Genomic DNA, 27762 nt, shown 5'->3' with positions numbered 1-27762 from the left:
CAGATTGAAATATCCCGCTTTTGTCATCTCTGCTGTCTTGGGCTTCTCTGTGCAAACTCCCTGGTTAATGCTGGTGCTCCACTCACTGGTATGTCCAAGCCAAACCTCTCCTTCTCAGATGAAATCTTCTTACTATGCCTTCAGTTCATTTTTACACAGTATCAAACTACATCCTGGACATTTGACAGAGAAATCTTCAGAAACATCTCTCTCTTCTGGAGGAATGGCATGGGTCATAAAAAACAGCCTGGAGGAAGATGTGACAAACCTGGGAGCAAGGCTTTATACAAACACAGGACAGTATGTACTTTCTCTTAACTGCTTTCCTACTTGCTGTGTGCTTAAGCAACCAAGCAAATGCCTCTTCAGGCTGTCCAGATATAAGCAATTCCTCCCCTTACATCCTTACCAAGAGCACTCCAGCCAGCTCCTCATGCTGCCATCTTACAAGCTCTCCACCATCTCTTCCTTGCTGCATTTCCAGAAGAAATGCAGTTTCTAACAGTGTTCCCAGATACTTAAAGACCTCCTCTACAACCACATGGCTTATGTGCAGAATGAGGGAACACCAAATTCATATGCCATACGAATGAAACAACCAGCTCAGGGCTGCAGCTGCTTTGTAAGACTAGAGCCATGCAAACCACAAGCAGGACTGCCCAGCCAGCTGTCCAGACAGGCATGAGAGTACTGGCAACTTTGACCCTGAACTGAAAATGCAATTAAACATGCTTTCCTTCAGCCTATTTTCATGGACAGCTGGTTCTTCCCATCTCTGTTTCTGTTCTTGAGTTCCATACAGGCAGATTTTCTCAAAGAATTTGTGTGTTATTTATGCATCTTTAGCCACATGAAGGGAGAACCATCACAAGAGAGTCATGGGCACAGCCACACGCACCTGGTGCCACACTGCCCAACTTGAAATAAAGAGATGAGCCACAGTGGTTAATCTCAGTGCATATCTACATATTCAGATGTCACACTCAGAGACAGAAAGAGCTGATGTCTCCTCTAACAAATGATCACGGATTGCTCCCAGTTCAGACTGCAGACCGGCATGCTCTAGAAATTCTAGCTCATCATGTGCTGTCAAATCAGTCATATAGCATGCACTGCTGCCAGAAGTTTTCTAGGCACATTTATTTAATCATCTGTACATCCCAATGCTGGCACCCAAAGTACCTGCCTGTGACTAGTAAGTCCCATTGTCAATAGGATACAATAACATTTGCGCATTCTCAAATACTGATGTGAAAACCTCTTCAACTTCTATGGACCAGCTTCTACATTCAGGCCAGCAATTTCTAATTACTTCAAACACCACATATGGATTGATTAAGCATACACTAATCCCTGCACTGTACTTGCACAACTGAGGTTTGTAGGTTTTTGAGCAAAATGAGAACATTGCTTTAAAAGTGGAAAGTGAAGCCTGGAAGAGGTCATATGCATATTTATCAGGTAAATTAAACCCATCTTTTATTACAAACCTATCCATCTGTTACCAGCCTCACTTCCACTAAATAAGTACTTTGTGCAAGCTACATAGATGCAGGCAGACCTAGAATTCTGTTGTTCTCTCCTATTAAGTGTGTGTGTGGGGGGAAGTGGGGAAGTGGAATACTAGAGTGTACATTTTGCATGTTTGGAAGGAGCTTAAAAACTCCCCAAGTACAGGCTTACTGCAAAAAAACACCAAAACCCCCACCAAAACCCCACTAGGACTGATTTTGTGAGATGCTCTGGATTTTCTAAAAGTACTGAGTTCCTCAGGTTTCTGCTACTGTCAGCAGGAGCAGAAGTAGCACTTCATGTCCCCAGCTTGGGTCTGCAGGGATTGCTAAAGGCAGTAGCTTCCATTTCCATCAACCAGTGCCCACAGGAGACTTCTCAATCTGCCCACAGAGTAAGAGCTGATTTTGGTTTTCTGCTTGTGTGCTGCATGACACCCTGAGCAGAGTGTGCCAGTCACATCACCCCTTTGCTGAGTTATGCATGAGGAAGGAGGGCAGGAGGTGTTCTGATATGACAGTTACTGTGCACTAGAGACCTGAGCTGGCAGTGTAATTTCTTTGCCTGTGTATTTATTTACATCTTCCTTTCAAGTAACTGTACCAGACACTAGTATGTTCAGAGAAATGAACCTCTGGAAAAAAAAAAATACTTGCTTTGAAGGCAGCTTCCTGCATTCTTTATATGGGCCCCAAATCTCTGCATTTCTTGTATGCATTTACAAATATTTTTTTTATCAGCTTATTTCACAGCAAAGTATGGAAACTTTTCTCCAAGTCTAGGAAGAAAGGACCATGGAGGGACCATGTTTCTGCATTGTATTTGATATCTTCTGAATATTTACATACCCTGCCTGTCCAGTTTAGTTTAACCACATGCTTAAGGACTTTGCTAAATCAGGGTATAGACCAAATCCCTCACGCAGTAGCTGCTCAGAGGCTAGTTCATTCATCCAGAAGATGTCAGACCCCATCTTTTAATCAATACTGATGAACAGATTTCAGACCTCTAAAATACCAACCATAGATTCTTGCTGGTAATGGAAAATACATTTTATAAGTTTATTTCTATGTTTCTATGTATTTTGCAGTCTCTATACAAGACAGCTCCAGTGTAAATCTACTTTTCCCTGAGCAAATTCTATAGCATTTAAAAGAAATTAATATGTGCAGGGTCTTACAGCACTTAGAAGAAAAAAAAATCTTTGAAAGAAGTTCTATAGGGCTGGATGTGAAAGCCCATGAAAAGGTTCTTGTTTAACTTCAGCTTCTATGATGTGTACTGTAAAAACATTTCTATAACACTAGCTATTTCTTCCCTATTAAATCCTCTAGGACTTCTCCATAAAGACTTGCTGCCTCAGTCTAAAAGTGAAAAGTTAAGTTCCCTTTTCCAGCATCAGCTTTCTTCTCAAGGACAAGGCACATATATTATAAATAATATCTTATTGAAATCTAACTTCTTAATAATAAAGCACAGTAGCTAATACCCTAGAGGCCATTTCTGAAGTTTCAACACTGGTAATTTATTAAAACTGTGATAAACATGCCTGATAAACAGATAACTAATACTGAAAGAACATAATTCCAAGCTTCAATAAATAGTTCTGCTACATACTGCAGTACACAAATTACAGATCGCTGCTGTGTGCAGTGACACGTTTGAGGAATGATCACAGGATTCAGTCAATTCATTGCTGGGAGAGGAGAGGGCTTGGATGAAGGGAATTGCATTGTGTGTTATCAAACTATTAATTGGTTTCCCTTAAAAGATCCTTCGAGATGTGGTAAAATTCAAGCTGTTTGCTTCATTTAAATGAAGCACCCATAGTGCCTGTCCACAGGCAGGCCCAGTTGCACGGCTTTTCTGGAGTTGCTGTACAGTAAGTCTGCAGGAGAAGACCTTGAAATGCCACACTTAGAAGATGGAGGTTGACGAACATTTAAAACAAATCCACCACTGAGTTCCAGTCCCCATAGTCTTAATCTCAGAATCAGACCTTCTCTCTATCTTACTATACTGGGACTAATGTTGGCCTGCATTTATTGGCTGCTGAACACAATTGCTCACTCTGTTCATGTCAGAGCAGAAGTGGATGCTACATACAGACATAGTAAAGACAGAACTATTCATTGGGAAGAAGGACTTACTCATTTTAAGAACAGATCTTTAACTGAGTTCCAAATAGTACTGTCTTTGGATATTCACATTTCTCTGTCTTATCACATCTTTACAAAAAGAAATGCAACAGTCTGAGGGAAGTTCCTCTGCCCTGGCTCACCTATTGTACAAAAAAAAAACACAGAAAGAGTGTACATCTGCACTCAGTAGACAGGGAGGAGAGTTTCCAGGAGGACTGAATACATTCTCTTTGTTGGTTTCATTCTAAAGCCTCACTGATTTAGAATGGTTCTTTACACCTTCTGTTTTCAGACTGTATGTATGCACACCCAGACGGAGCATCACTGCAAATCCCAGCAGAACAGGGCCTTGGCCTGCAGGTATCAGAGCTTTACTTTCTTTGATGAAGTTATCCCAGCTCAATAAACTACTCTACATCAGCTGAGTCATGGTAACCCAGTATGTTCATGGTCCTTTCTTACCTCAGATGCAGTTGTCCTCCTGCACAGAGAGCACATTCATCCCTGTAAGCTCTGCTGCAAGCAGTAAGTGGGTAAACTCTTGTACCTCTGAAGTGTATCTGTGCCTATAGAGACAACCTGTTTTCAGCTGAGTATGTTAGTTTTTGAGGGAAAGTTTTCAGCTACTTTGAGTTCTTCTTGCATGGTCAATGCTACTGTTTTTTTCTCTTTCACAGCTTCAGAATTCCTTGTTATTTACTTGTATTACAGAAGCACGTAGAGACATGAACTGAGATCGTGACCCCATTGCTCTAGGCAATATATAAACATGCTGGGGAGAGAATTTCTGTCTGAGAGCACTTACAAGTTAAACAGACAACACAGGCACATGGGAGGAAAGGAGAACCAGCAGCACAGGTCAACTGGATAGGAAAAGCCACTGAGCATGTCAGAAGCAGAGATGAGCACTGAACTTTACTCTCTTGAGGACTAAAAACTTTCCTGTCCAGCACAAAATGAGTTCTTAGTATTTATTTCCTACTATCACAAAATGCATCCATTGAATCAGTGGTGTACAGAGGGAGCAGGTTTAAGGATTAGAACAATGGGCAAGATGCCACACACCCTGCTGTCTTTTTCTGGCATTTTGGGGCAAGGCCATAGTCTCATGTACAAGAACAAATTTGAATTTTGGTGCCTCCAACTTCCATTTGTCCTGCAGGAGACTCCATTAAACAACACAAGGTCTGTAAATCAGACACTCCCCTCTCTCTACAATGTCAGGTAGGAATTTACAACTCCAGACCATGCATTTCCTTATCTAAAAGGAGCATTGTATGAGACTTACCAGATCACGTTTTCTACAGTGTATCCAAATGGAAGGTTTTACTATTAAAGACAATTCTCTAAAGCTTTAGTAAAGAACATTTGATACCAAGTACTAAAACTAGCACGGTGTTTTCTAAAATAAACAATAGTTACATCCAGGTTACAACCTGTACTCTTTTCAGCTCTTCAGGAATTTTAGTGTACAAAGGGCAGCTTACAGTGGAGCAGCCAGCTCAACCTTGAGGAAGTACTGTGAATTTGAAATCCATATTTGGAGCAAGCAGATTAACTTGCCAGTTCTTTCAGCAGACTTTCAGTAACCCTTGTGTAAAATTTTAGTAACTTATACTGAATTCCACACGAAGGAGAATTGGAGGTGTTTTTTTTCCTACAGGCTTTTTTTTTACAGGCCTGTGCAGGTATAGCCTTGCCAAAATGTATTACAAACAATGCGTAATAATATCGGAAGCATCAGGTAGCAGACGGTAGAGCACCAAGGGCAACAGAGCATAGCCACAAAACAGGGAAAGGTCATGGCTTATCAGCCTCACAACTCACTGTGAGGTTTTTATAAACAGAAGAGTTTATCAAGGACACGATTCTTCTGAAACACAAAGGGGACTCATGGGAGAAAACAAGAGGAGAAGGCACATTAACCAAGTGGGAGAGAGACACTGGTTTCACGAGCTGCTTCAAAGTGGGGTAAGCCTCTTACAGGAAGTGATAAGCAAGTCTGTGAAAGACCCTTAAAATTAATACAAGCACTAATCATAGAATCATAGAATACCAGGTTGGAAGGGAAAGGGACCTCAAGGATTATCTGGTTCAACCTTTCTTGGCAAAGCATGACCTAGACTAGATGGCTTAACACTCTGCCCAGCTGAATTTAACAAGTGTCCATTCCTAATGTATTGCAACAAGAATACGCCCAAAGAAAGGGGAATCAAAGGACAGGTGCTAAGATACTGGTGATCCAGCAACACGAAGAGCTATGGACGTGACACTATACCTGAACAGAAGGGCTTGCAGAAGCCAGGAATGTTCAGATTACAGATTTTAGCATCAGATTGGACTGCAGTGCTGTCCATAAGGGTATATGAAAGGAGTACATGCTCTTCTGTGGCTATATGCTGAGCTTTGACAGCTACATATTTATGCAGCAGTGTTAGATGAACACGCCAACATGACACTTTGGAAGAAAGATACAGCTCTAAAGAAAAGAGATAAAGATGGCACTGGGTTTTTCTTTCCACCATCTATTGTTTGTATTTTTATCATTCTCTCTGAAGAAAATGTCAGTATGTGACAATGATTTTATTTTGCTGATATTCTACTTCATTTTGTTTGAAAGCGCTTAACACTGCAATGATTTAGTTGCAAGCAACTTAATCCACAAGTGTGAAAAAGCATGGGCAGGGCCAAATGCAAATTGATAGTCTGAATTAACTGGCTGTTTGGCATGCTAGTAAAAAAAGACCTTAAAGCTCTCATCTCTGGCCAGTTTAGAATGAATGACAACATCCAGAACTAGACAATAGCACAGGGGATGTAAAGGAAGGGTAAATTACAGTGTTACCTATTACTGAAGAGCAAAAGAATACAAAAACCGAGACAAGACTTCCAGTACACTGGGTAATTAACTGTGGAATTTGGTTTCTTGCCATGTCACATTCAGTTAACAGCTTATGACAACAAATATTTACTAAATGTACTGGAGATGACAGAGACATAAGATTATATGATAAATCAATAACTAAATCAAGAGGTTAAAATACACTGAGACAAAAATTATTAAAGAGAAGTTCAACTGCAGTCCAGCACATGTTGGAAAAATAAGGACAGTCGATGCACATGCAGGTGCAGTTCACACTGACCAGGTGGACACCACACAGTACTAGTTCTCATAACACCAGCACTGTTTCTTCTGTAAAGAACAGGTTTTGTTGTGTTTTTTTTTGTTTCGTTTTTGTTTTTTCTTCAGTTCCTACAAACAAGGTTCAACAACATATTTCTAAGAAGTGAGCCAATGAACAGAGTCACAGTAATGGTTGCCCTTGATAAAGTGAAGGTAATTCTTCCTTAGAGGCTCTTCTACCGCCAAAATATGTCCACTGCCACCCCTTTATGTTCTTTGGCAAAGTCGCCATTCAGAACTAAATCCCCCCTTCCTCTTTGTGGGCTCCACTGATGGATGTGACAAGACTTCTAAGCAGCCTCTTCTTACTGTTTTGCACAATGATTTCTGGGGTAGGAGGTTCAGAAACCCTTCCAATGGACCAGCCCATATTCAGTACAAAAATCAATTTACCATGGCTATAGTCTCCTTTGTATTTCTGCATCAAGCAAGGAGATTTCATTCTACTTAATTTTTCTGCTCAGGGTTTCCTTAGCATTGTGCTTCTTTGAAGCTCACTGCTATGTGGAGATGTTAAGGGTTTTCCACTATACATTTTTCTGTGTTCCCTCCTCCCTGCTTCTGACACAGATTGGACAAATTCTGCACAGTCAACAGAGTGCATTTTTGTGCACCCACATTAAGAGTTCAGCTATGAAAAGCAATCTTCCCCATATATGCTTCAAACTGAAAATGTAATCACTGAAGTACATGTGAAACCTCTGTGCATTATCAGCTTTCTAAAGCAGGAAAGTCTTTCATTCTTTATTACTCTCCAGGTTACATCACTGAGTATACTTATTCAGCATTTATTTGTTTGCTTTGAGAAGGAGCTAAAATAAGTTTGAGGAAATGCCCAATTTGGATCTGATTCTCCCAACAATTAGGCTGAAATTCGGGAATCAAAATCAGCAAATCCTGCAGTATTAAAGAGACTAATGAAGAACTCAAGATGACATTTTCACTGTTCTCTGCCTCCTATTTTTCTTTAGGGAAATCACATCTATTGCTTTAAAGGGGGGCCTAATACTCTTTCAGAGGACAAACACTGCAATATATTCTCATTAAAATCGTGTAGAGTTTGAACATGGTTTGAGTCTTGTCTTGGCGTGAAAAAGGGTGTCAGTGCACAATTTAACAAATAAATGTGCATGTGATTTAATTTATCCTATCAACATTCTTTTCTGGTTGTGCACTTAAGCTTGGTGCACTACAACTAAAAAGAAAAAAAAAAAGGCACTGGAAATCTTTAATTAAGTGAAAGATGCATTATTGAGACCAAATGAAGTCTTTGAGATTAATTAGCCAAGTCCAGTTTCATTGAAGCAAGAGAGACTGGGGAAGTTTTGCAAGGCAGGCTGTAAACAGAGATCCTGCCTGAGCCTGCCTGTACCACAGGAACTTAAGTGAAACCAGACTCTCCCTGCTGCTCTTCTTCATTTCAAAGTAATAGTTTTCAAGATTTAAGAATATGGGCAAAAAATCCTAAACCCTCAGCTGAAAAATAAGCCTCTGTACTTTCCCTATTAAATTCAGCAGTTTTATATCTGAATTTCCATTTGTCTCACATACCTATAGAAAGGACTGTTCCTAGACACCAGGATTTTGATGTGTGCTGTGGAAGCACACAGAATACTCAGCTGCACTCTGTTTGCATTTCTGCTCAAAATTAAATGGCAATTCTTGCCCCAGTGAGCCTGAATCCTAGGGTTAAGGTGAAAGACAACGTGCGGCTGCAAAAAAACATGCAGAAAGAACAAGAGTGGGTGGTGAGATGACTAATGTTTGCAATCAGGGAGGACACAAGGTGCACAGGCAAGTGTGCTGCAAGCTTCCCAGGACAGATTTTGGCAACACACCTAGATGTTGACCTTTAGACTCTCTGGCTTCTCTGGGGTTTGGTGCTCAGCATTTCTGATAAATCACTAATAACCAAGAATAAGTAGGACCTTTCAGATGTTACCAGGCTGGGCTGGAAAAGGAAATCAGCGATGAAAAGTCTCCCATGCTTCATAAAACAGATTTTAGGGGATTTTTATTGTTCTATAGCTACATTGTGCATTACATATATGCTTTCCTCTGCCAGGTGCCTAACGCTCTTGATAAGCTAATTACAGCCTTCTGCTTATTTCATGTCAAGCTTAACTCCCCAGTCTGAGCCTAGCCTGCAGTTCTGGCACATTTTTTCCTTAATCTAAGACCATCTGTGCACCATCAGCAAGGAACACTTAAATACAGAGACACTAAAGAACCAACAGTGTTGAATTCCCCATCTGATGCCCCCAGCTCCTCTCCCCAGCATTTCCAATTAAGTGAGAAGCCAACATCCATCCAGTGCTAAATATACTGAAAGGATCTGAGCAGGATACATTTACCTACAGGTGCAGCAACACTTTACAGTGGTCAGCGGGGAAACAACTACCCAAAAGGACCTGAATCTCTCCATCTCTTTACATCTTTAAATTAAAAGCTTCTCATCTTAACTACCACCACATCACCAGCAATACATGCAGTGGTTGAGTCAGCACTTGATCAGTGTAAATCAACTACTTGTCTCAGAAGCACAATGAGTCTGGGAAAAAAAGCAATGGGGTTGATTTAGCATGGATCCAAAAGATATTTCTCAAGTCCTATGTTTATTGCTGCAAAATGGAAATGCACAACAATTTAAATTAGAACTGGACTGCAGCGTTAGGGAAGATGGCTCTCTGCCCCTCTCCTGTCCCACCACCAAAACTTCAAGTGTTTCTAACCCCTACTGTCCCCTTGCTGCCCAGCCCAGCTGAACACAGCCCCTGCCAGCTGCTGCTGCTGCTGTAAGTGGCCAGAGCCCCACCACTGTGAACAGCATCAATCTGCCTAACTTCATCCTAAGGCTCGGAAACAGATGACTTCAGACTCCCTGCTTGGTCTGTCACAGTTTGCCTTGCTTCTGCCTCCTCTTTTCCAACACCAGACGTCAGCACCTGATGCCATAGTGAGCTCTGCCAAGCTTCATCTCAACAAGGAATTTATTTGCTCCTTCTGCAAAGATGACTCTGATGCGGTGCCTTTTATTCCTCCCTCCCAGCTCCTCTGCTCTGTTCACCAGTCTGCACTCTTCTGCCAACCCAGGATTTATTTTCCAATTTCCTTCAGTTTGAGTCCTGCCCTTACATTCCCCCTGCCACCTGGCTCTTCCCTCACCTCCCCTCAAGCACGTTTGCATTTGATCTCTACCAAGGTCAAAGATTCCACAAATGGGTTTTAAGACTACATCTTATAATTAAAATGAGGGAATACAAAATAATTTTCCAACCGGATTAATACAGCATGCTTCTTTGTGCTGCTTCTTTTTTTTTTGTATTGGCTTTCAAGGCTTTCACATTTATCTTGTATTGGAAAAAAAAACCAATCTTTTTCTTTTTACTGCCTTGCCTTTAAATCCACAGTAACTGATCTCACAGCAAAAGCTACTAAATTTGTAACAATTATATTAGCCACATACATTTTTTAATGCTGTCACTGTGCTCACCACTATTTTATTTATGAACCATTGATCATTTCTTTCTGCCCCATGCAGCAAAATCCTCTCCCTTTAGGCAACTGCAGTTTGTTTCTTAATACTCCCAGGCTAACTTAAGAACTTTTTTGTCATTTTTAATAAAGCTTAAATCACTTTGAGCAACCTTGCAGCCTATTCAAATGGCTTCAGTCCTGTTACTCCTTTTTCTTAACTTGTAAGGAATTAAACCACTCTATTTCAAAAAAGTCACAACATACTTTGTCTCCTGTCTGAAGGGATTAATTAATAACTAATATATGGAATTTGACCTATATTCCTGACAAAAAAAAGTTTCCAACGAAAGCATACTTTTAAACACTCTCCCAAATTCTGTCCAATCTGTTCTCTTTTTTAAATAAATGTACAGAATTATTTGTATTTGTATCTGAAGAGATACATTTTTATTGCATTTTTCTCCTACTAGAAACCCAACGACTTTTTTTTTTACATTAAAATTTACATTTAATTTAAGAAGTTTAGAATAAAGTAGTGAAAAATAAGTCAATTTAAACATGTGGCCATGCTGATGTTGCATAATTGCATACCTGAAAAGTAGAGGTAAAGTGCACGTTACATTTACTGTGGCTCATGATTCAGGCAAATTAACTACACATGCATATCATTGTGTATAATACTTAGGTATTAAACAGAAAGCCATGCATTTCAAGGCAATTCAAAAGGACAAGTATCATTATATCATCTTCATGTGTAAAGAAAGGAAAGCTCTGACTGGTGAAGGCTACAAACCACCTTACCTCCCTGCAGCTGTCTACAAGTGAAGCAGCTAATCCACTGTCCAAACTCTCCTTATAGAGAATGGAGAAAAATATGCAACTTATGAATATCTCCTTCCACTGACTCCCCACATTTGGTCTCCCCAGTCTCAGAATGGCTTAGTCTTTACTCAGTCATGCTACCAATAAAAATGTATCAGATAGCTATAACCACAGTGGGGTAACTTCAAGATGGAAGAAACATTTCAGAAACACTTCAATACCTGTAAGACTATTGTTCCTATTGATTGCCCAAGCTGTGGCAATACCCAGCAACTCATTTGTAGCCACATCCCTCACCCTCCTCCAGTGGTTCAACCCACCCTTCCTCTCTCATTGCCCACCTATTAGCAGGCAACTCACAGCAGCTGTTGTGACATTGTTTAGCTGGAGGTTTGCTACCCCTTCTGCAGTCCTGAAGAAAGGGTTCTGAGCTGGAAAACTCGCCATCTTCCTCCAGTCAAGGTGTCTGGAGATGCCACAGGCATAGCCCACTTTGTGCCTCTTTATTTGTCCATCCTCTTGGCACATGGGTTTTGCTTTCCTTGAGCTTGGCCTGGGGAAGGTAGGTGAAACCTCGGCAGCCAAAGCTCAGAGGCTTTCAAAGGATTCAGGGAAGCTGCACCTGCTGTGCTGAGACAGGATCAATGTCCTGTGGGAATGATGAACAAACTGTTCTCATGTCTGCTCCCCAGCTCTGGGTCTCTGATAACAGCTGTGCAGGCCACGTTAGTGACTCTGCTGTGCAGCTCCAGGCTCCAATGATCCCCTTGTATTAGTCATTCAAAACTGTTGCATTTAAAAGAAGCTGTAAAACACACATCAGTTAGACTGTTACTAACAGAGAAAAGCAGGGTTATTTATCTAGGGAAAAACACATGCACAGACATGATATGGATTTACAACAGAACAATTCCTTTTTCCTAAGAGCTCAATAGTTGGTTTTAAAGGAAACATGAGGTCATTCATGGGCCCTTTTAGAGAGATGCAAATCAATAAATGGTGATTTTTTAAGGCTTTCCTCATAAATGACTGGATGCTACCGAGGTCAAACTTAATCCTGTGCAGAAAGCCAGTGCAAGGGACATGAATCATTTAGATGTCTCTTAAACCCTGCTTTGAGAATAAAATGTAGATATTTCTCTGTATTTTCAGGCTTAAAAAAAAAAATCCTCAAACCCCAAACTGCTCCTTTTTTTTTTTTTTTTTGTAATAATTAGCCCAGATACTCCGTTGTTCATCTTGTAAGATGCAGTCCTTTGTGTTTTCTTCTCCTGCTTCTGACTTCCCAGCATGTGTAGCTCAGCTCCCATGCCAGGGACAGGTCAGGGTGCTGGGTCACAGGTAGGAAAGGCACTTCACTGAGTGCACGGCCCCAGGAGGTGGCAAACTGCAGCACTGGTTGCAGCAGGGTGCCAGGATCTCTCCCCAGGCTCCACTGATTAGGCAGCTCACCACCTCCACAAACTTGGGCTTGCTGAACACAGGACAGACTGTGGCAGGTATCTTTCCAGGAGAGCACGAAGCAGAAGCTGGCTGCATGAGCCCTGCTTGGCATGTGAAATTCAGTAAGTCGCTGTTGCCACATCGACTACTCTTAGCAAAGGTGCTGCATAAAACTCATCCTATTTTAGAGCCTTCACTAATGATTGCACCAGAGCTTCTTAACTGGGACAGAAGCAACTAAGAAACGCTTTCTGTGCCTTGTGGTAAGGCAGCATTTGCAACTAGAGAACAAACCTCTCCCATGTCTAAAAATATCCCATTTTCCTAAAGTAATAATAATAAAAAAGCAGCAGATTTTTATATAAATCTCAGTTTATAAAAATGTCAGTTTAGCTAAGGTGTGGCCTACAACAAGAAGCTGATTTGCCTCTCAGGAATATCTGCAGAGCTGAATTTGTTGACAGCAGCCACAGATGAATGCGTGCGTCAGGGCAGAGGACAGCCAGGGCGTAAGCACATGCAGATCCCTGAGAGCCTTTTGGAGCTAGTGGAATGAGAAGCAAGTCGACAAAGGGCTAAAGCAGGGCAAACCAAACTACATTTCACAAAGATAAAGAAACAACATTGGTGACAAAAAAATGAGAAGTCCAAGGGATTATTTTTTTTTTCACTTTCCCCCCTCTCCTTTCTGAAGGTGTTTAATGGCCCTGACTGTAACTTGCAAGGAATAAGAACATTAGTCTTCATTCCCTACACATAAAATGCCTGACAGGGTTTTATCAAATAAAGAGCCCAATATGCTACTGTTATCAGTAAGTGACTTCAGCAGCTAATTAAATTCTCAGTTTCTGAATCCTGCTCATAATGTTTGCTGACAAAGACCAAAACCCCTGTAGTAATTTTTGCTTTTATGTGAGTTGAGGCAGGGAAAGAGGGAATGACAATGAACAAATTACTGAGGAAAGCAGGCTGGCAATCCATAGCTGACAGTCATCATGCAAACCTCACTTCAGCATGTAAGCATAACAAGGTAGTTCCCCTCCAGATGTAAATCAGTTCTGTGGCCTTCACTGACTCCAAGAAGGCTGCCCTGCTTAATGCCAAGTATGAATCCAAACAGATATAGCTCCTTCACAGGCTGTACAACCCCATGCATATGATCCTTCTGTGCATGCTTGCATGCATACATACATATATAAGAACTTTTTATACTGTACCCAAATGCTCACTTTAGAGGGCAACTACACTGATCACAAGTAGGCAGTGTACTCTGAGCCAGTTTAGCAAATTTCAATATGTGAATGCACATACTGAAATGTATTCTTACTCAGTAGATCGTGCAGCATATTCTTAAATCAGGCAGTTCTCAAAGGAAAATAGGCATTTATTTAAAGCTAAACCTGGGATTAAAATCTTTGCTGGCTCTAAATGGACGCCTAAGTTGTGTTCTCCCAGACAAAGGGGATGTCGTGTTCAGACATCACTCAACGCTATGCGAGAAGAGATTTGCTTTCTCTGCTCTCTGAATTTCAGCTGATGGGTAACATCAGCACAAGGTTGGTTTCCACCAGAATATGCTGGAGCCTATTAAAGAATACAGTTCCCCCTAGCAAGGAAGTGGTGAAGTGTGTCCATGGAGGATGAAGTATGGCCTTCATACATGGTCACCTCCAGTCTGACATGCCTGGTTTTCTTCCCCAACTCCCACTCCAGGTACGAATTTCTCTCTTAGATAGATCACGGGACGGGATACCTGAACCTGAAAGCGGCAGTCTAGCTCCTGATCAGTCATTTTAAGGAAGAGTGATTTCAGGGAGTAGATTTTATTTGGGAATCTGAAACCATACGAATAAAAAGCTGAATTTGCCGGAAAGTTTGTTCAGCCAATATAAGCTTTATTATGGAATAGCTTTAAACCTCTAGACTGAGAGTGAGAGGTTTTAGGTGTAGCTTTGAAGGGCAATTTATGAATAGATTTATATGTTAATCTGTTAATAAAAACTGTAGCATACTGATAAAATATGTCACAATCAGAACTCAGCTATGAGCCACATATTAAAGACTGCATCTGCTCTAGTAGAGGTTTTGATTATGTTTTTAAATGAGGGAACTGCATTGGCCTAAAAATAAAGAAATAAATGTTTTATCTAGAAATATGTGCCATATAATTCAAAGTTGTATCTGCAAATCTGCAAGAAACAAATAATAAACTGCTTTAAGAAAATGACTTCTGGAAAGTGAAGCTTATTCCTGAACATTTCAAAATGGAGTTCCTGCTAGGCGGCTCAGTGGTACATAAAGATACGCAACGTATTCTCACTCTTTCCCAAAATTACTTCCCAAACTGAATTTTAAATTGGATAATAATCTTGACACTCCAAATAGATTGAAGAAATAAATATCTTCAGCAAAGTGGGGCCAGCTTCTGAGCACTCATAGGTTTGTGCTGCATATAGATGCCTAGTTTCCTCATGATTTTTGAAAGGATGTTTTGAAAACTGGGTATGACTCTGGCTCAAGAATGTTTCTGCAAGTAACTCTGAAATACAATACTTTTATCTTTTTTTGCTGACAAAAACCCCACAAGATTTTATAAGGAAGTGCTATATTCCTATTTCGTATGCAAGCAAAGACCAGGCAGATAAACTGGGCAGATTAACTTTCCCTTAGGAGCCCATGGGCAGAACCAGCAGTACAAGTTCAAGCCCTTCAAGCCCCATCTGGTACCTATCCAGCATCTCTGGGGGATGTAAGATTTATCTATTATTTGTAAATTCTCTGATGAGCACCAGGGCTTTGTGAACATATTCTGAATCCTTAAATTTTCCCAGTGAAGTACTTTCACCAGGAAAGATTACTTGATTGACAATTTGTACTGTAAACTATATTACTCACTACTTCCCATTGGGTTTGTTTATCATATTTTATTCAACTACACAGAGAAAAACCAAGTTAAACTCTGCCACCACTCCTCACACTTCTACACACTTGCAGAGCATGTTTCTCATCAGTATACGTAAATGTGACACTACTGAGCCCTAAATAAGTAGAAAATAATGCATTTAATGCTCTGTTTGATTCACAGTGCAAAATATGAAACCTGCCTCGTTTGTTGCTATGTCACATACTGAGGACTGACAGGCAAGTTTTATTATTATTAACTATACTTTGTTGATACATACTGTTGATTTACTAGTGATTATGCCACAGACATAAAGATCCCTCCAGGGAGCAGCAGGGAGGTAGGTGTGTCTTCAGGAGCAGCTGTGCAGTTTAAGAGCTGCTTCTCTGTTAGCAGGGATGTTTCTGCTCCTTAGATGGAGGGAAGAATATTTGGGGTGAAACCATCCTTACTGGAAACGTACTGGATGTGTAGCTACTGTTCATCTGCTACAGGACCATACGGAAATGTTTTATCCCTGTTTCAGGTTTGAAAAAAACTGCCCATTCCAAAAACTCAAAAAACATCAGCAGAAAGAAAATGATTTCAATTAGCTTCAGATCAATCCTTAAAAGCTGATGCTGCCTAAGCAGGTTACTGACTTTAAGCTTGGATTTAAGTCTTACGCCTCCAGTGGGACTGAGAAGTTCATCATGTTTTGCCCTAGTGACCAAGTAATACTCTCCAAAGTGCCCACATGAATGTAGGTATTCTTATTTATAAGTCTGGAGCAAAAGAAAACAAAGTTATGTCTTTTGTAGCATTTTTGTGTTTTGCAGTGGGGCAGTTGTAATTGGAGATCTAGATTCTGGCAGCCCAGGTGGTACTGGACAGCATGTAGCCCCACAGGCAATCCTACCAAATTCAGGGTTATGACTGTGGGGGAACTCTCCTGTCTCTGAACTTGGTCCTCGCTTTTTTCTTGTCCTCGAGAAAAATATTAGATTGTTAATTAAAGCATATTTTAATCTCAAAGATTTTTGTCTTTCTTAGCAGATGAAATAACTTACGTCTTCTGACTAGTTTTGCAATACCTGCACCCATTCATTATTTCATATTCTGTTAAAATACAGTATATTCTTAAGAAAGGGAATACATGCAGACTCTTGAAGTATTTTTAATACTATTAACCTGATAATAACTGATCCGCATACACAGGGCTAGTTAGAAACTTTTTCACAAAAAATCTTCCATTAAAACAAATAATTGAAATAGAAACATTTTATTCAATTCTAACAGTTTCTACTAAACTTCTCAGATGAGCATTCAGAAGGAAACCTTGGATACAGACAGAAATTTTTGGTCAGAAACACAAAGGAAGGAAAAGGAAAAAAGATGCCCCAAACAAACAAAGTCAATTATTTGAGATGAGAGAAATGCACATTCAAATCCTCTCTCTTGATGCTTCAGAAAATAACTTGACCCAGAATATTTGCATCCCAAGTAACCATGACTCTATCTCCTCTTTCAGATTTTACAAAAACATCAAAAAAAAAGTCTTGTTTCCATCTCAGTGCAAAAAGGTTGGAAGTCTTGGCACCTCAAAAAGGTTGGAAAATCATTTCCCTCTCAGTTCATTCGAGAACTCTAAGTTCAGGTAAAATCAGGGTGAACAGGGGGTAGGCACTGCACTGGGATTTATGAAACGCCTGCCAAGAAACCTGCTTTTACCGCACACCAGAGAATAGCATTCCTTGCTAAAGAAGTCCTAATCAGCATCATGCATTTTTTAAAATTTGCTCAATGGCTTATATTCTTTAAATGACCCTTCCACCTACTCTGTTAATTACAAACTCCTGCATAAAACTGACTTTTCTATGGCCTCACTGTGAAAGCTGCAGATTAGGAGCTAACCTTGTTTCAGACCCATGCATAAATTACACAGCATGTGCTCCAAGTGCACATCGGTTTTAAAATGTGTTCTATAAAATGGCTAATACTTAGAGCTTGCAACTGACAACCAGTTAGAGATGGAGATGAAACACGTTGCAGGGATTTTGTTTAAGAGATACTAAGAGATTTAGGGAACAGTATTCATTTTAAAACTGTTCCTTGACTGCTGCAAGAACTTGAATGCTACATGCCAAAATTTCCAAAATTAACAGGTGCTTTTGTATACCCCACCTGGGGCATCTCAAGATGCTGATTTTCAAAAGTTCTTTAACAATTTTGGCAAGAAAGACAAGCAGACAAAATCACAAGCAATCCCAAAATACCTTGCCTTCAATTTCCTTCTGGATATTGACATTCAGGCCAAAATGTTTCTCACAGAAAAAGTTAACCACCACCAAAGTTTCTCATGCAACTAGAACTCATTTGGTGAAAGGATTCTCAGGTCCCCAAATGGAATTTCTGAACACATTTAAGAAACAAAGAGGGAGGGGGAAAATCTCGGAGAAGCTGGGACATTTTGTTCTGCACAGCAGAAAAGTTTGTTCTGCTTCAGCATCTGCTCCACTCCACTCACTAGTTCTCATGTAAAAGCTCAATGATACACTCTTGGAGAAACAACCTCAGTGGAACCAACAGAAAATTCAAAGTGAGGATGAAACTTCAGTACATGGTAGAGCAGTTGAGTGCTAAAATGGAAAAGAAATGAGCCCTTTATAACATGGTCCACATCCTAAAATCTGCCTCTACTTCCCCTCCCCTGAAATCTCAACTGTTCTAAAAGGTAATGCTATCATTTTACACAACTCTTATCCAATAACTTGCCCATATAATGCACTAGATTTTGTCTTTTAGTCTGCTGCTATTCCAAGACAATAACTTCCTATTGAAACTACATGGAGTGACTACATGATACTGCAGAATGTTCTTTGCTGTGGAGATTACAAAATTACGTTTATACTAATGGCAGTCCAACACAGATTCAGGAGTACCCATAATTTCAGCTTCTGGAATTGAAGACTTCTAAAACATATTTTCAGGATATTCTTCACAGTTTCACAAAATGAACCTTGAAGTTGATAAATTTTGCTCATTTTGATTGATTTTGCAACCTGAAGAGTAAGTCCTATCAGCAGAAATAAATCAGACTACAACTTCAAGATGAAAAACTATCCCCAAATCAGGCCTGACAACATCCACACTGTATTTTATTTACCAGCAAAGGGGAGATACAAAAACAACCCGAATTAGCTTTGTCATTCCTTTTAATCTGCACTCTCACCCCCTACAGAACTAGCGGCAAATTCTTTGCATTTCTTGTCTTGCTTTCAGATCTGATCCTTAAAATGATGTACAGCGAATGGCAGGTGGGAGGGAGTCCCTTTAAGCCACATCATGTGCTTTATGGAGAGAAGCCAAGCAGCTACTTAGGCAACCATTAGGTTGGGAAACAATCGCTTCCATCATTCCCAACACGTGTGTCAACATAATTCCATGCTTTCTTTGTCATGCAAAAAGTCTTGGCAAAGTGACCGGATACATCCAGAAAGTAGAAGCAAACAGCTTATTATGTTAGCCGGAGATCTCACAGCATCCTCCAGTGCTATAGAAGGAGACTTCCCATGTTTTGCAGTGTAGGAAAGGAAACTCATGCGCTGAAAGGGCCCAAGCCAAGCCTGACTTCAGAAGTGTATAAGGGAGATTATAGCTGGGATTCATGGAAGGGGATCCCTTGTCTGACAAGCACAAGAGGCTGTGTCAGGCAGTGTGATAACAGACATTCCAGAAGGTATGACACCTCACATAACTGCAGAGACTTCCCTCTCCCGTGTGCTCACTGGAAGCATTCCAGCCATACTAATATGGTTCTGCAAAGGGAAACTATTGCCAAATGGGACTATCGGCTTCTCTAACCCTTTATTGTTGTCATTTGTAACTTTGGACTTTGTTTTCCTTTAAAAGGAAGATTCAATGCATTTTACAACCATTAAACATCTTTGCTTCTTTCCAGCCATACTTGTAATTCTTACTAACAGCAAAAAGCTTGTGCACATTGGAATGGCTGTCAATACTACTATGATGGTTTACTTGCATGGTCAGGTACAGAAGGAAGGCCCTTCAGTCTGTCTTAAATGTGCTAAATACATCTTTGGTGCTCTAGCAGCTGAAAAGATGTAAATATCCCAGAGCATAAGTATTTATTTAAAGATAAGCAGCTGGGGTTTTCACTAACAATTTCTGCTGCATCTTTCAATTCAAGGTTCAGTGCTGTGGGAGGAAAGTCCTAATATTGCTGGGTATTTGCAAGCAATTTTCAGACCTTAGCTGCTTTGCCTCCATTCTGCCAGAGGTAACATACATTTTTTAACCCATTTTGCCTCTGGAATGCTAGCAAGTCCAACCTTGTTTTTAGTAATGTGCTCAGAAAACACAGCTCCTCAGCATTCTGTGTTCACAAAGGTCAACAACAGCTAAAAATGAGGATGGACAAGAATAGTAAAAGCTTCTCCTACATGTTGCTGATCTCTCTAATGAACGCCTAGAATTTCTACTGATTGTTGTGCTTAAGCCTGTATCAGTCACACTACATGCTTTGTTCCTTAAGATGCCAGATTTGTTGGCAGATCCTGTTACCACCCAAACACTCATGAATCAAGAGCTGAGAGTGCTGTCCAAATGGGGAAGTGTAGAAGAGCCCTTCCCCCAGAATTATCGTTGAAGCAGGAATAAGCATCTGGTTCTGACTTCGTCTTCTCCTTGCTCCACCACTCTGGGTAAATTTACAGTATGCAGCCCTCTGAAAATGTACATCAAATATCACAGAACAGTCATTAGCAAGTCAAATAAAACAAGAGAGTAAAATGTGAACATACCTGAATAAGAGAAATGTTGTGTAGGCTAAGTCTGAAGAGGTAGTTCCTGCGTGAACAAGCAGAAAAATTACAAACTGTTAGGCTACTGAAGAAGGATGGGAAAAGTTATAAAAGCAAGTAATAGTTTCTGGTCATTCATTTCTACAAACAACAAGACTTTCTTGTACTCCTCTCCACAGAATGCAAAATAGTTATATTCTCCTTGTTCATCAGTGTCTTAATGAACCTTGTAATAAAGCTTGGAGCAGGTCTGGAATAAAACATTCCAGAATCCATAACAAAGAACCACAATGATATCCCAGTGACACAGGGCCTATTTGCAAACCCTCAAAGGTCAGACTTTAGATGAAGTCCTGTATGGGCAGCACTCATGTTCTTCTCTGCATTCTGAGAAAACTGGAGTTGGACAGAAGCCAGCTGGAGCAAAGCTGACTCCTGTAGTACATTCCTTCCAAGCCTGTCCTTGTGGCTACTCCCATTGAGAACTTAATGGAAAAGTTGGAGAAGAGGACAGATACTTCTCTCTGCACAGAAAACCAGCAGGGAAATCAAGGCAGTGACTGTAGATACTCCCAATGCTCCTGTCATTGCATCTCCACAGGCAAAGCAAGGGAATTCCTGACAGAATTCACTGTAGCATGAGATACAACACATCCACTGAGCCCCTGTAACCCTTCTCCTGCGTGTTCATATCACATCACAAATAGGAGGGAACACACATTTGTATAAACATCTATGGATGAGCCTTAGTTAACAGGATTTATTTCACATTTTTGCTTGCTAAGACAATGCAGTTACCAGGAATAAACTGATTTATTAAGCCATACAGAATTGTTTGTGTACTTGAGGGTTTTGTCCATGGCTAACTTCATACCTTTCATCTCATCTGTCAGGGGTTTAAAGAGCTGCAATCCTTTTCCAACATCCCTGTCACCACAATCTCCCAGAGAAGACACTTTTATATTATACCAGGTGAACTATGTTTTTGGAGGTAGCTCTATTTAAATTGTAGAAAGCGCAGCTTTGATGATACAGCTTTATCTGCTGTAAAAGTGCCAGTATACAGACATTCTGATACCTGGTAAAAAAGCCAAGTTCCAGTCTTAGGTCACTGAAGTCAGAGAAATCAATGAAAAGCTTCTATACTGAGGAAAAGGTCCTAAAGACTCTTCCGGATAGTCTTGTTTAGGGTCTGTAGCCAGTAGCACACTCTGCCGAAGCAAAGAAAGTAATTCAAACTTCAACATACAAGACAGTCATATTGGGTGACAGTGCTGCAAGGCATGGGCAGTTTTTCCTTCTTCTGTTCTCTCACTTGTATATCACCTCACCTAAGTCATAATCAGAATTGCATGTATACTTTGACCCAATTTATGAATAAATCAAAAGGTCTCAACTGCTGCTGACTGTCAATAAAGGATGGGGACAAGTATGATGAGGAACTTAGGAAGTCAAACTCCTGGTACCGAAACTTCAGTTGCTGTAGCTCTGATTTGCACCATCCTATTCTGTTACCCAGAGAAGAATAAGACCCATTAGCAATATCTCAACAAAATGTATCAGTAATTATTATATGTCATGTAAGTATGCAGAGAAGTACACACACACACACACAACCTCTATCTTCTTCTCTCCTAGTCCTATCGCTGGAGATCCAGCAGTTCTACTGTACAATGTGTCAAAGGGCTGCATGCTTTCCCAAATAATTTGTTATTAGCTCTTCAGCACTGGTTACAGACTTAAATATTATGTCCTGCAGATGCAGGCACAGACCAGAGACACTAAGCTAACACACAGCTAAAATTTCAAAACAGATAAATTCTCAGCCAGTGGCTCATCTGACAGCTCCCTTTCAAAAGCACATGCTACTCTCACCAAAATATTAATGCAACTCCAGGACACAAGACATCATGGAATAAGCCTTCTCCTGGAGAAGTTAAGCATGCCACTGGTCTCCAATCTTACAACCTTATGAGAAAGGTCTCATAACTAGGGACTTGAAGTTGCTATCCTGTTGTTAAGCATGCTATTTAAATGCATTGATTTTAGAAGTCTTTTAATGCAGATTTGAGCTCCTTGTTTTAGTCGGGTAAAAAGCTGGACAGTTTGACTGAGTAATAAATTTTAATATTAGGGTGGTTTGTTTTTTTTTTCCCCTGATAGCACTGCAGAGCAAATTCAATTAAATATCCTTAATGGAACAGATGTATCCAAAGGACACAATTTTTGTTGCACACAGCCAAAACAGATGCAGACAGGAGTAGTGTCCATTTAAATAAAGCCAGTCTCTGTCCTCCTAGTGACTGCTGTGTAGCACCTGGACAAAGCCATTCCCGTGGCTGAGACCTAAACCAAGCAGGAATGTAGTACTAAAATGGGAAAAGCACAGTTATCTTCCAAAGGCATCATGCTAACCCCAGCTAAGTCTTACCTTGTGGTTTCTTACAGAAAATAGAGCTTCCCTACATTTTTTATCAGATTGCCTCACCTAATGTGTGCACAGCCACTGGCAATTCTTTTTTGTTTGATCCTTCTCATATCTCTTCAGGAGTAATATCAACACTGGCAGGCCGACCAGGCTATCAGAGGCACCTCCAGACTCCAGTTGACCTGCTCAGCTAGAACTGACTAATCCTTAATTAATAACATGCTCTTTTAGCCATACTTCTTCTGTAAAGCTATACCGAGAGTAAAAGGCCAAGGGGAAAGATCTGCTGAATAAGACAGTGCCATTTTTATGAACTGCATTTTAACTGCAATTTCAGCCCCAAAATGAGTAAGGTTTCTGAAGGATGGGCATGGTTTATTGTACCTTGAATTGCCCCATTTGTGACCTTTTTTCTGCTTGTGTTCGAAGTTATGTCTGTTTAATACCTTGCTGAAATATAATTTAAAGCAGCTGAAAGATTAAGAAATATGAGAGAACACTGAGATCTCTATGGGAATTGATGAGGTGCCTTCTTAATATTTTTCTTTTTTTTTTTTCCCTCCCATTTTGTCTTGTAAGTGAACATTGGCTAATTCCTTCCTCTCTTCAAGTAAACCCATTTGGAGTAGGCCAGAAGAGAGATCACCTGATGCAACCAGCTATTCTGATAACTCCTTCTCCTGCATAAAAAGCTGGTGCACAAACTTGGAGGGATAGGACTACCTTCTCACTCAGTTTTTGTCCTGAAAGCTATGAAACTTCACGGTATTAAAGTACAAGCTTTGTTTCATCCCAGAGCTGGCTGCATCTCCAGAGCAAGTGGCTATGCTCCTCTAAGTACTCTGGGACAAATGGTATTATACACATTAAAAGCTGCTTCAAACTGCTAATTATTATCACTACTTTCTTATTTATGAACATCAGCACATTTCTGAAAAAGCCCACGCTAAACAGTACTGCCCTGAAGTCTCAGCCAAGGCTGTGTTTTTGTTGTGTTTAGACACAAAGTGGGTTGATGGTGGTTCCTCTGGAGACTGAATCACAGCAGATGCCTATTTAAACAACCTGAGAGAGTGGTTCCTCTCTCTGTTACCTCTGATTGTGATTCCTCTCTCTGTCACCTCTGATTGCAGGGTGATATTATCCCCAGCTCAGATATAGGAAGCTGGCTGCTGTAAGACCATCATGCTCTATACAACCTGGTCTTGAAAAATTTGCCATCTACATATATACAGAAGAGTAAAAAAGAGACATTGTTCCCATTGAAATTTAAAGCACAGATTGACCAATTCAGTCGATGTCACAGAGTATATCTGCAGCACAACCAGGAGCTGAACTCCTGGTCCATTAATCTATGCCCTGGTTAGAAGAATAACTTGCCTCTGAAGTTGGGGCACAGCTTGTAAACCTCTGCTGAAGTGCCATTTACACTTGTGGAAATTGGGTAGATGTTGAATTACTTTCCCAGACTGGGCCCTCAGTGCTAGTCGGCATATGAACACAGCCAAGCTGCAGTATAAATCCTCTAAATGTAAGTATTTGTTAATTGGCTTCACAATTTGTATTTGGCTGGCTTGTAAAATGATTAAGTGCTCACCGTGCCTGGTACCACAAAGCATATGTACCAGAACAGCAGGAGAGCAGCTGAGATGTGTTTCGAGAAAGGATGGAAGAATATATCTACTTAAATCTGTTGGCCATGACATTCCCAAGTCAAAGCTGCTTATTAAGTGTTTATTTCATATAGCCAAGTGCACCTTGGATGAACTCTGTAACATGCTGCCCATGCACTTGTTCACACATTGCCTGGCCTTGAAACAATTTACAGGGAAGGCAAAGTACTTCGTCTATGATGCCACTGAGCAACAGAGCTACAAGACAAATTAAACCCTTCCAACAGGAAGCCACATAATAAGAGTGCTTGAATAATAGCAGAGACCATTCCTCTTAGGAGTTCCAAAATTATAAGGGTTGCAACATGCTTCAGTCACTTGTTCAGGCCTCTTTTTCACTGCCTCTTTTCAGGCAGTACATCTGTCAGCACTGTGCTGACTAAAAGGTGCTTCCTCCTAATTAAAAGAGAGCATGCTTTACAGTTCTGCTGTGGTGGATCAGGGGGGACATCCCTGCAGTCGGTGGACTGAATAGGTGTAAATGAAAGGCTACTGTAGTTTCAGAATATTTTTTCTATTTAAATGAGTAAGGTTCATTTATGTTTCACAACTCTGTCCCCCTGTACATATACCAAGCAAGTAAGATAACCTGTCTGTGCTTTAGGACAACCCCTGCTAGCAAATCAGGAGGCATGAGATTCCCAGTGCTGACCACCACCAGAACCTCTGAGGACTTTGACATACAGAGACCAACAATACACTGCTTTATCTCAGCTGGTCTGTATCACTACAAGACATGTACACCTGCTTATGTGTTGCTTCATGCCTGTACCTTTACAGTGAGAGTCAGAAGCTTGCCCCTCCCACATTACAGGGCAGGCTATCTTTGTACACAGACATTTACCCTGCAAGTAGAATGAAAGCCAGCAGAAGCTGATAATAATGTTTGATTATTAAAAAAAAAATAAAAAAAAAAAGAAAGAGTTTAGGAAAAGCTGAAGAGAACTGAGCAAAGAGTTGCTCTCCCTTTGGGGGCTAGTACTGCACTGAAACAGGCATCCAGCACAGCCTAGGTGAGGTACTGGAGACTCACTGGTGGTGATCTGAGAAGGCATTCCCTATACTTGGAGAATAGAATACAATATATCATTTCAGCTGGAAGGGACCTACAACAATCACGTAATCCATGACTGACCAATTCAGGGCTACCCAAATACCTCTTAAACACGCAGGGCATCAACCACCTCTCTAGGAAGCCTCTTAAAGTGTTTGACCATTCTCTCGGTAAAATAATGTTTCCTAATGTCCAGTCCAAACCTCCCCTGGGCACAGCTTTGAATCATTTCCATGCATCCTACTACTGGATACCATGGAGAAGAGATCAGCATCTCCCTCTCCACCTCCCCTCCTGAGGTGGGGATTGTGCTGCAATCTGGAGCCAGGTCTGCAAGAGGGACTCAAAACTGTCACAGTGTAGATAATAAGAAAAATAATTAACAGAACAGGGCTCTTTGGGTGATACAAAAGAAGACACAGAATTATGCATGTGAGAAACCAAATGCCCCCTTCTGGCACTCCTGGAAGCCATGTCCTGGGAGTGAGCCTTGGGCTAGGAGCCAGCAATTTCTGTCAGCTCTTCCTATCTTTGCTCCTGAAGGCCTTAGATATACTTTATACTTCCACACTACATGACAAACACAGCTTAGCTGTGCTTCATGACTCCCTGGGAGCTGGTTAGTATCATCCCTTCCCCTAATACTAATGGAGAAAATGAGGCAGAGACAGGTTAAATGACCTCTTCCAAAGCACAGAGCAAGTGAGTGATAGAATGGACATCGGACTCCAGGGCACCTGGCTACCAAATCTCATGCTACACTAAGGCACAGCACCTCTATGTGGGTTCAGCTGTGGCTGAACCTATCAGTTGGCTGTCCACATTTCTGAACTAGCCAAACATTCCAAGAAATCCAGCTCCTGAAGGATGATTCTGGCCTTTGCTCTCAGAAGGAGTTAATTACATGCCTGATCCAGAGTGTAATATGACAATCTGTTTGCAAAGGCTACTTCAGTGATTCACTTGAATGGCCTGGCATAAACATGCTGGAGAAAAGGTGGGGAGCCAGCATCTCCCTTATGATCTGTATCCTTATTCACCCGTAATTTTGTTTCTATTGAAGAAAAACTTGTCTGGTACATCATCCTTCCTTAAAAACCAATAGATGTTCAACAGAGAGCCATACTAAACAGCATACAGTAATATGATGCAGATGCTGTATGAGCAATTGCTTTTCCCAAACCAACATTTCTCAGTGATAAATCCAGCCAGAGCTAGAGGAACATTCTCTTAGAAGAGGCTCCTTATACAAGCAGCATATCATTCTGATTAAGCAGCTTCCAAATAAAGCCAGGGTCCCAGCTACTGTTTCTGGGTTGCCACTAAGGCCCATTTAGTAACTTCTCAGTGGGAACAAGGATGAAAATTGAATCCTCTATATTCCAGTCAATGGAGGAATACTACCATCAGTTTTAATGGCACAGATCTGTTCAGGCTACATACTCTATACTCAGGGCCAGCTCTAGGAAGAGTCAAAAGAGGTAGATACTTATAGCTACAGAGCATTTAGGACAACAAAGCTGAAGCACCCCTCAGACTATACCAGGATTCAGAAATCTACATGGATGGCAGCAGCTGTGGAAGGGAGATGCAGGAAGGAGATTGGCCCTTGGATTGACAGCCATGTCCCCTCTTACATCAGCTTGCAAGGAGAGCTGCAAGCTGGCTCTGGTGTCTCTGGCCCTTCTCTTTCCCCAGGGCAGGAGAAGCAAAGCCTCACTCCAATGTGGTCCCACCTCCTTCAGGGTGACAGTTTGCCATGGCTCTGGGATGCCCACTGTTTTCTGGAGAGTAGCCATATGTGCACACTTAGAGAACGCGGTGTGGGGGTATTCTGTAATATTGCTTGAACATATAGAAAGCAGACCAATTGCAATTTATTTTTTTCTTTGTTACATTTCCCTCCCTCTGTTTCACTGGATGAGTTTCTCTGAAACCTCAGAGATGGAAACTGAGCCAGATTTTCGAAACTTGTGTGTGGGTTTGTTCCTATTTTCCTGGAAGAGCGAGTCCATCTCTCAGACCATCACATCTTATCCCACATGCCACCTCAAGTCTCTCTTGAAACGTAGCTGACAGCTCTTCTCTCCCCCTCTAATCCAGTTGGCAGAGTCACAGAGCACTTAAAGCACCTGGATATGGCCCCGAGCTGCATGGGGACCTTTGATCTCCTATGTGCTGGTTTTAAACCGTGGCACCATCATTTTTAGTTGTGCTTTCAGTAAGTAATACTGTAAAATTCCTCTTCTTTTGATGCACTGATTATCTTTCAAATATTCCATGGCAGCCCCCCCACCTGCCTCCTTAGGCTGATAAACATGCTC

At 40.9% G+C, this 27762-nt stretch overlaps 1 protein-coding gene across 6 annotated transcripts in view; it reads right to left on the bottom strand.

Annotated features, from left to right (window-relative positions):
* Nucleotides 1-27762, bottom strand: part of SEMA5B (semaphorin 5B) — a 283614-nt gene that overhangs the window by 90053 nt on the left and 165799 nt on the right. For all 6 annotated transcript variants that reach the window (XR_009962448.1, XM_062607082.1, XM_062607079.1 and 3 more), the window contains one exon: nt 20284-20329. Coding sequence is in view for 5 of the 6 variants with exons in the window: in XM_062607082.1 (XP_062463066.1) it covers nt 20284-20329 (46 nt within the window). In the remaining variant the exon portion in view is untranslated. The remainder of the gene's footprint in view (nt 1-20283; nt 20330-27762) is intronic.

Source organism: Pezoporus occidentalis, unplaced genomic scaffold (genome assembly GCF_034315485.1).
Source record: "Pezoporus occidentalis ecotype Australia unplaced genomic scaffold, CSIRO_AGI_Poc_V1 ctg12, whole genome shotgun sequence".
NCBI lineage: Eukaryota > Metazoa > Chordata > Aves > Psittaciformes > Psittacidae > Pezoporus > Pezoporus occidentalis.
Note: the sequence above shows the minus strand (reverse complement) of the source record. Positions and strands in the feature narration are given on the sequence as shown.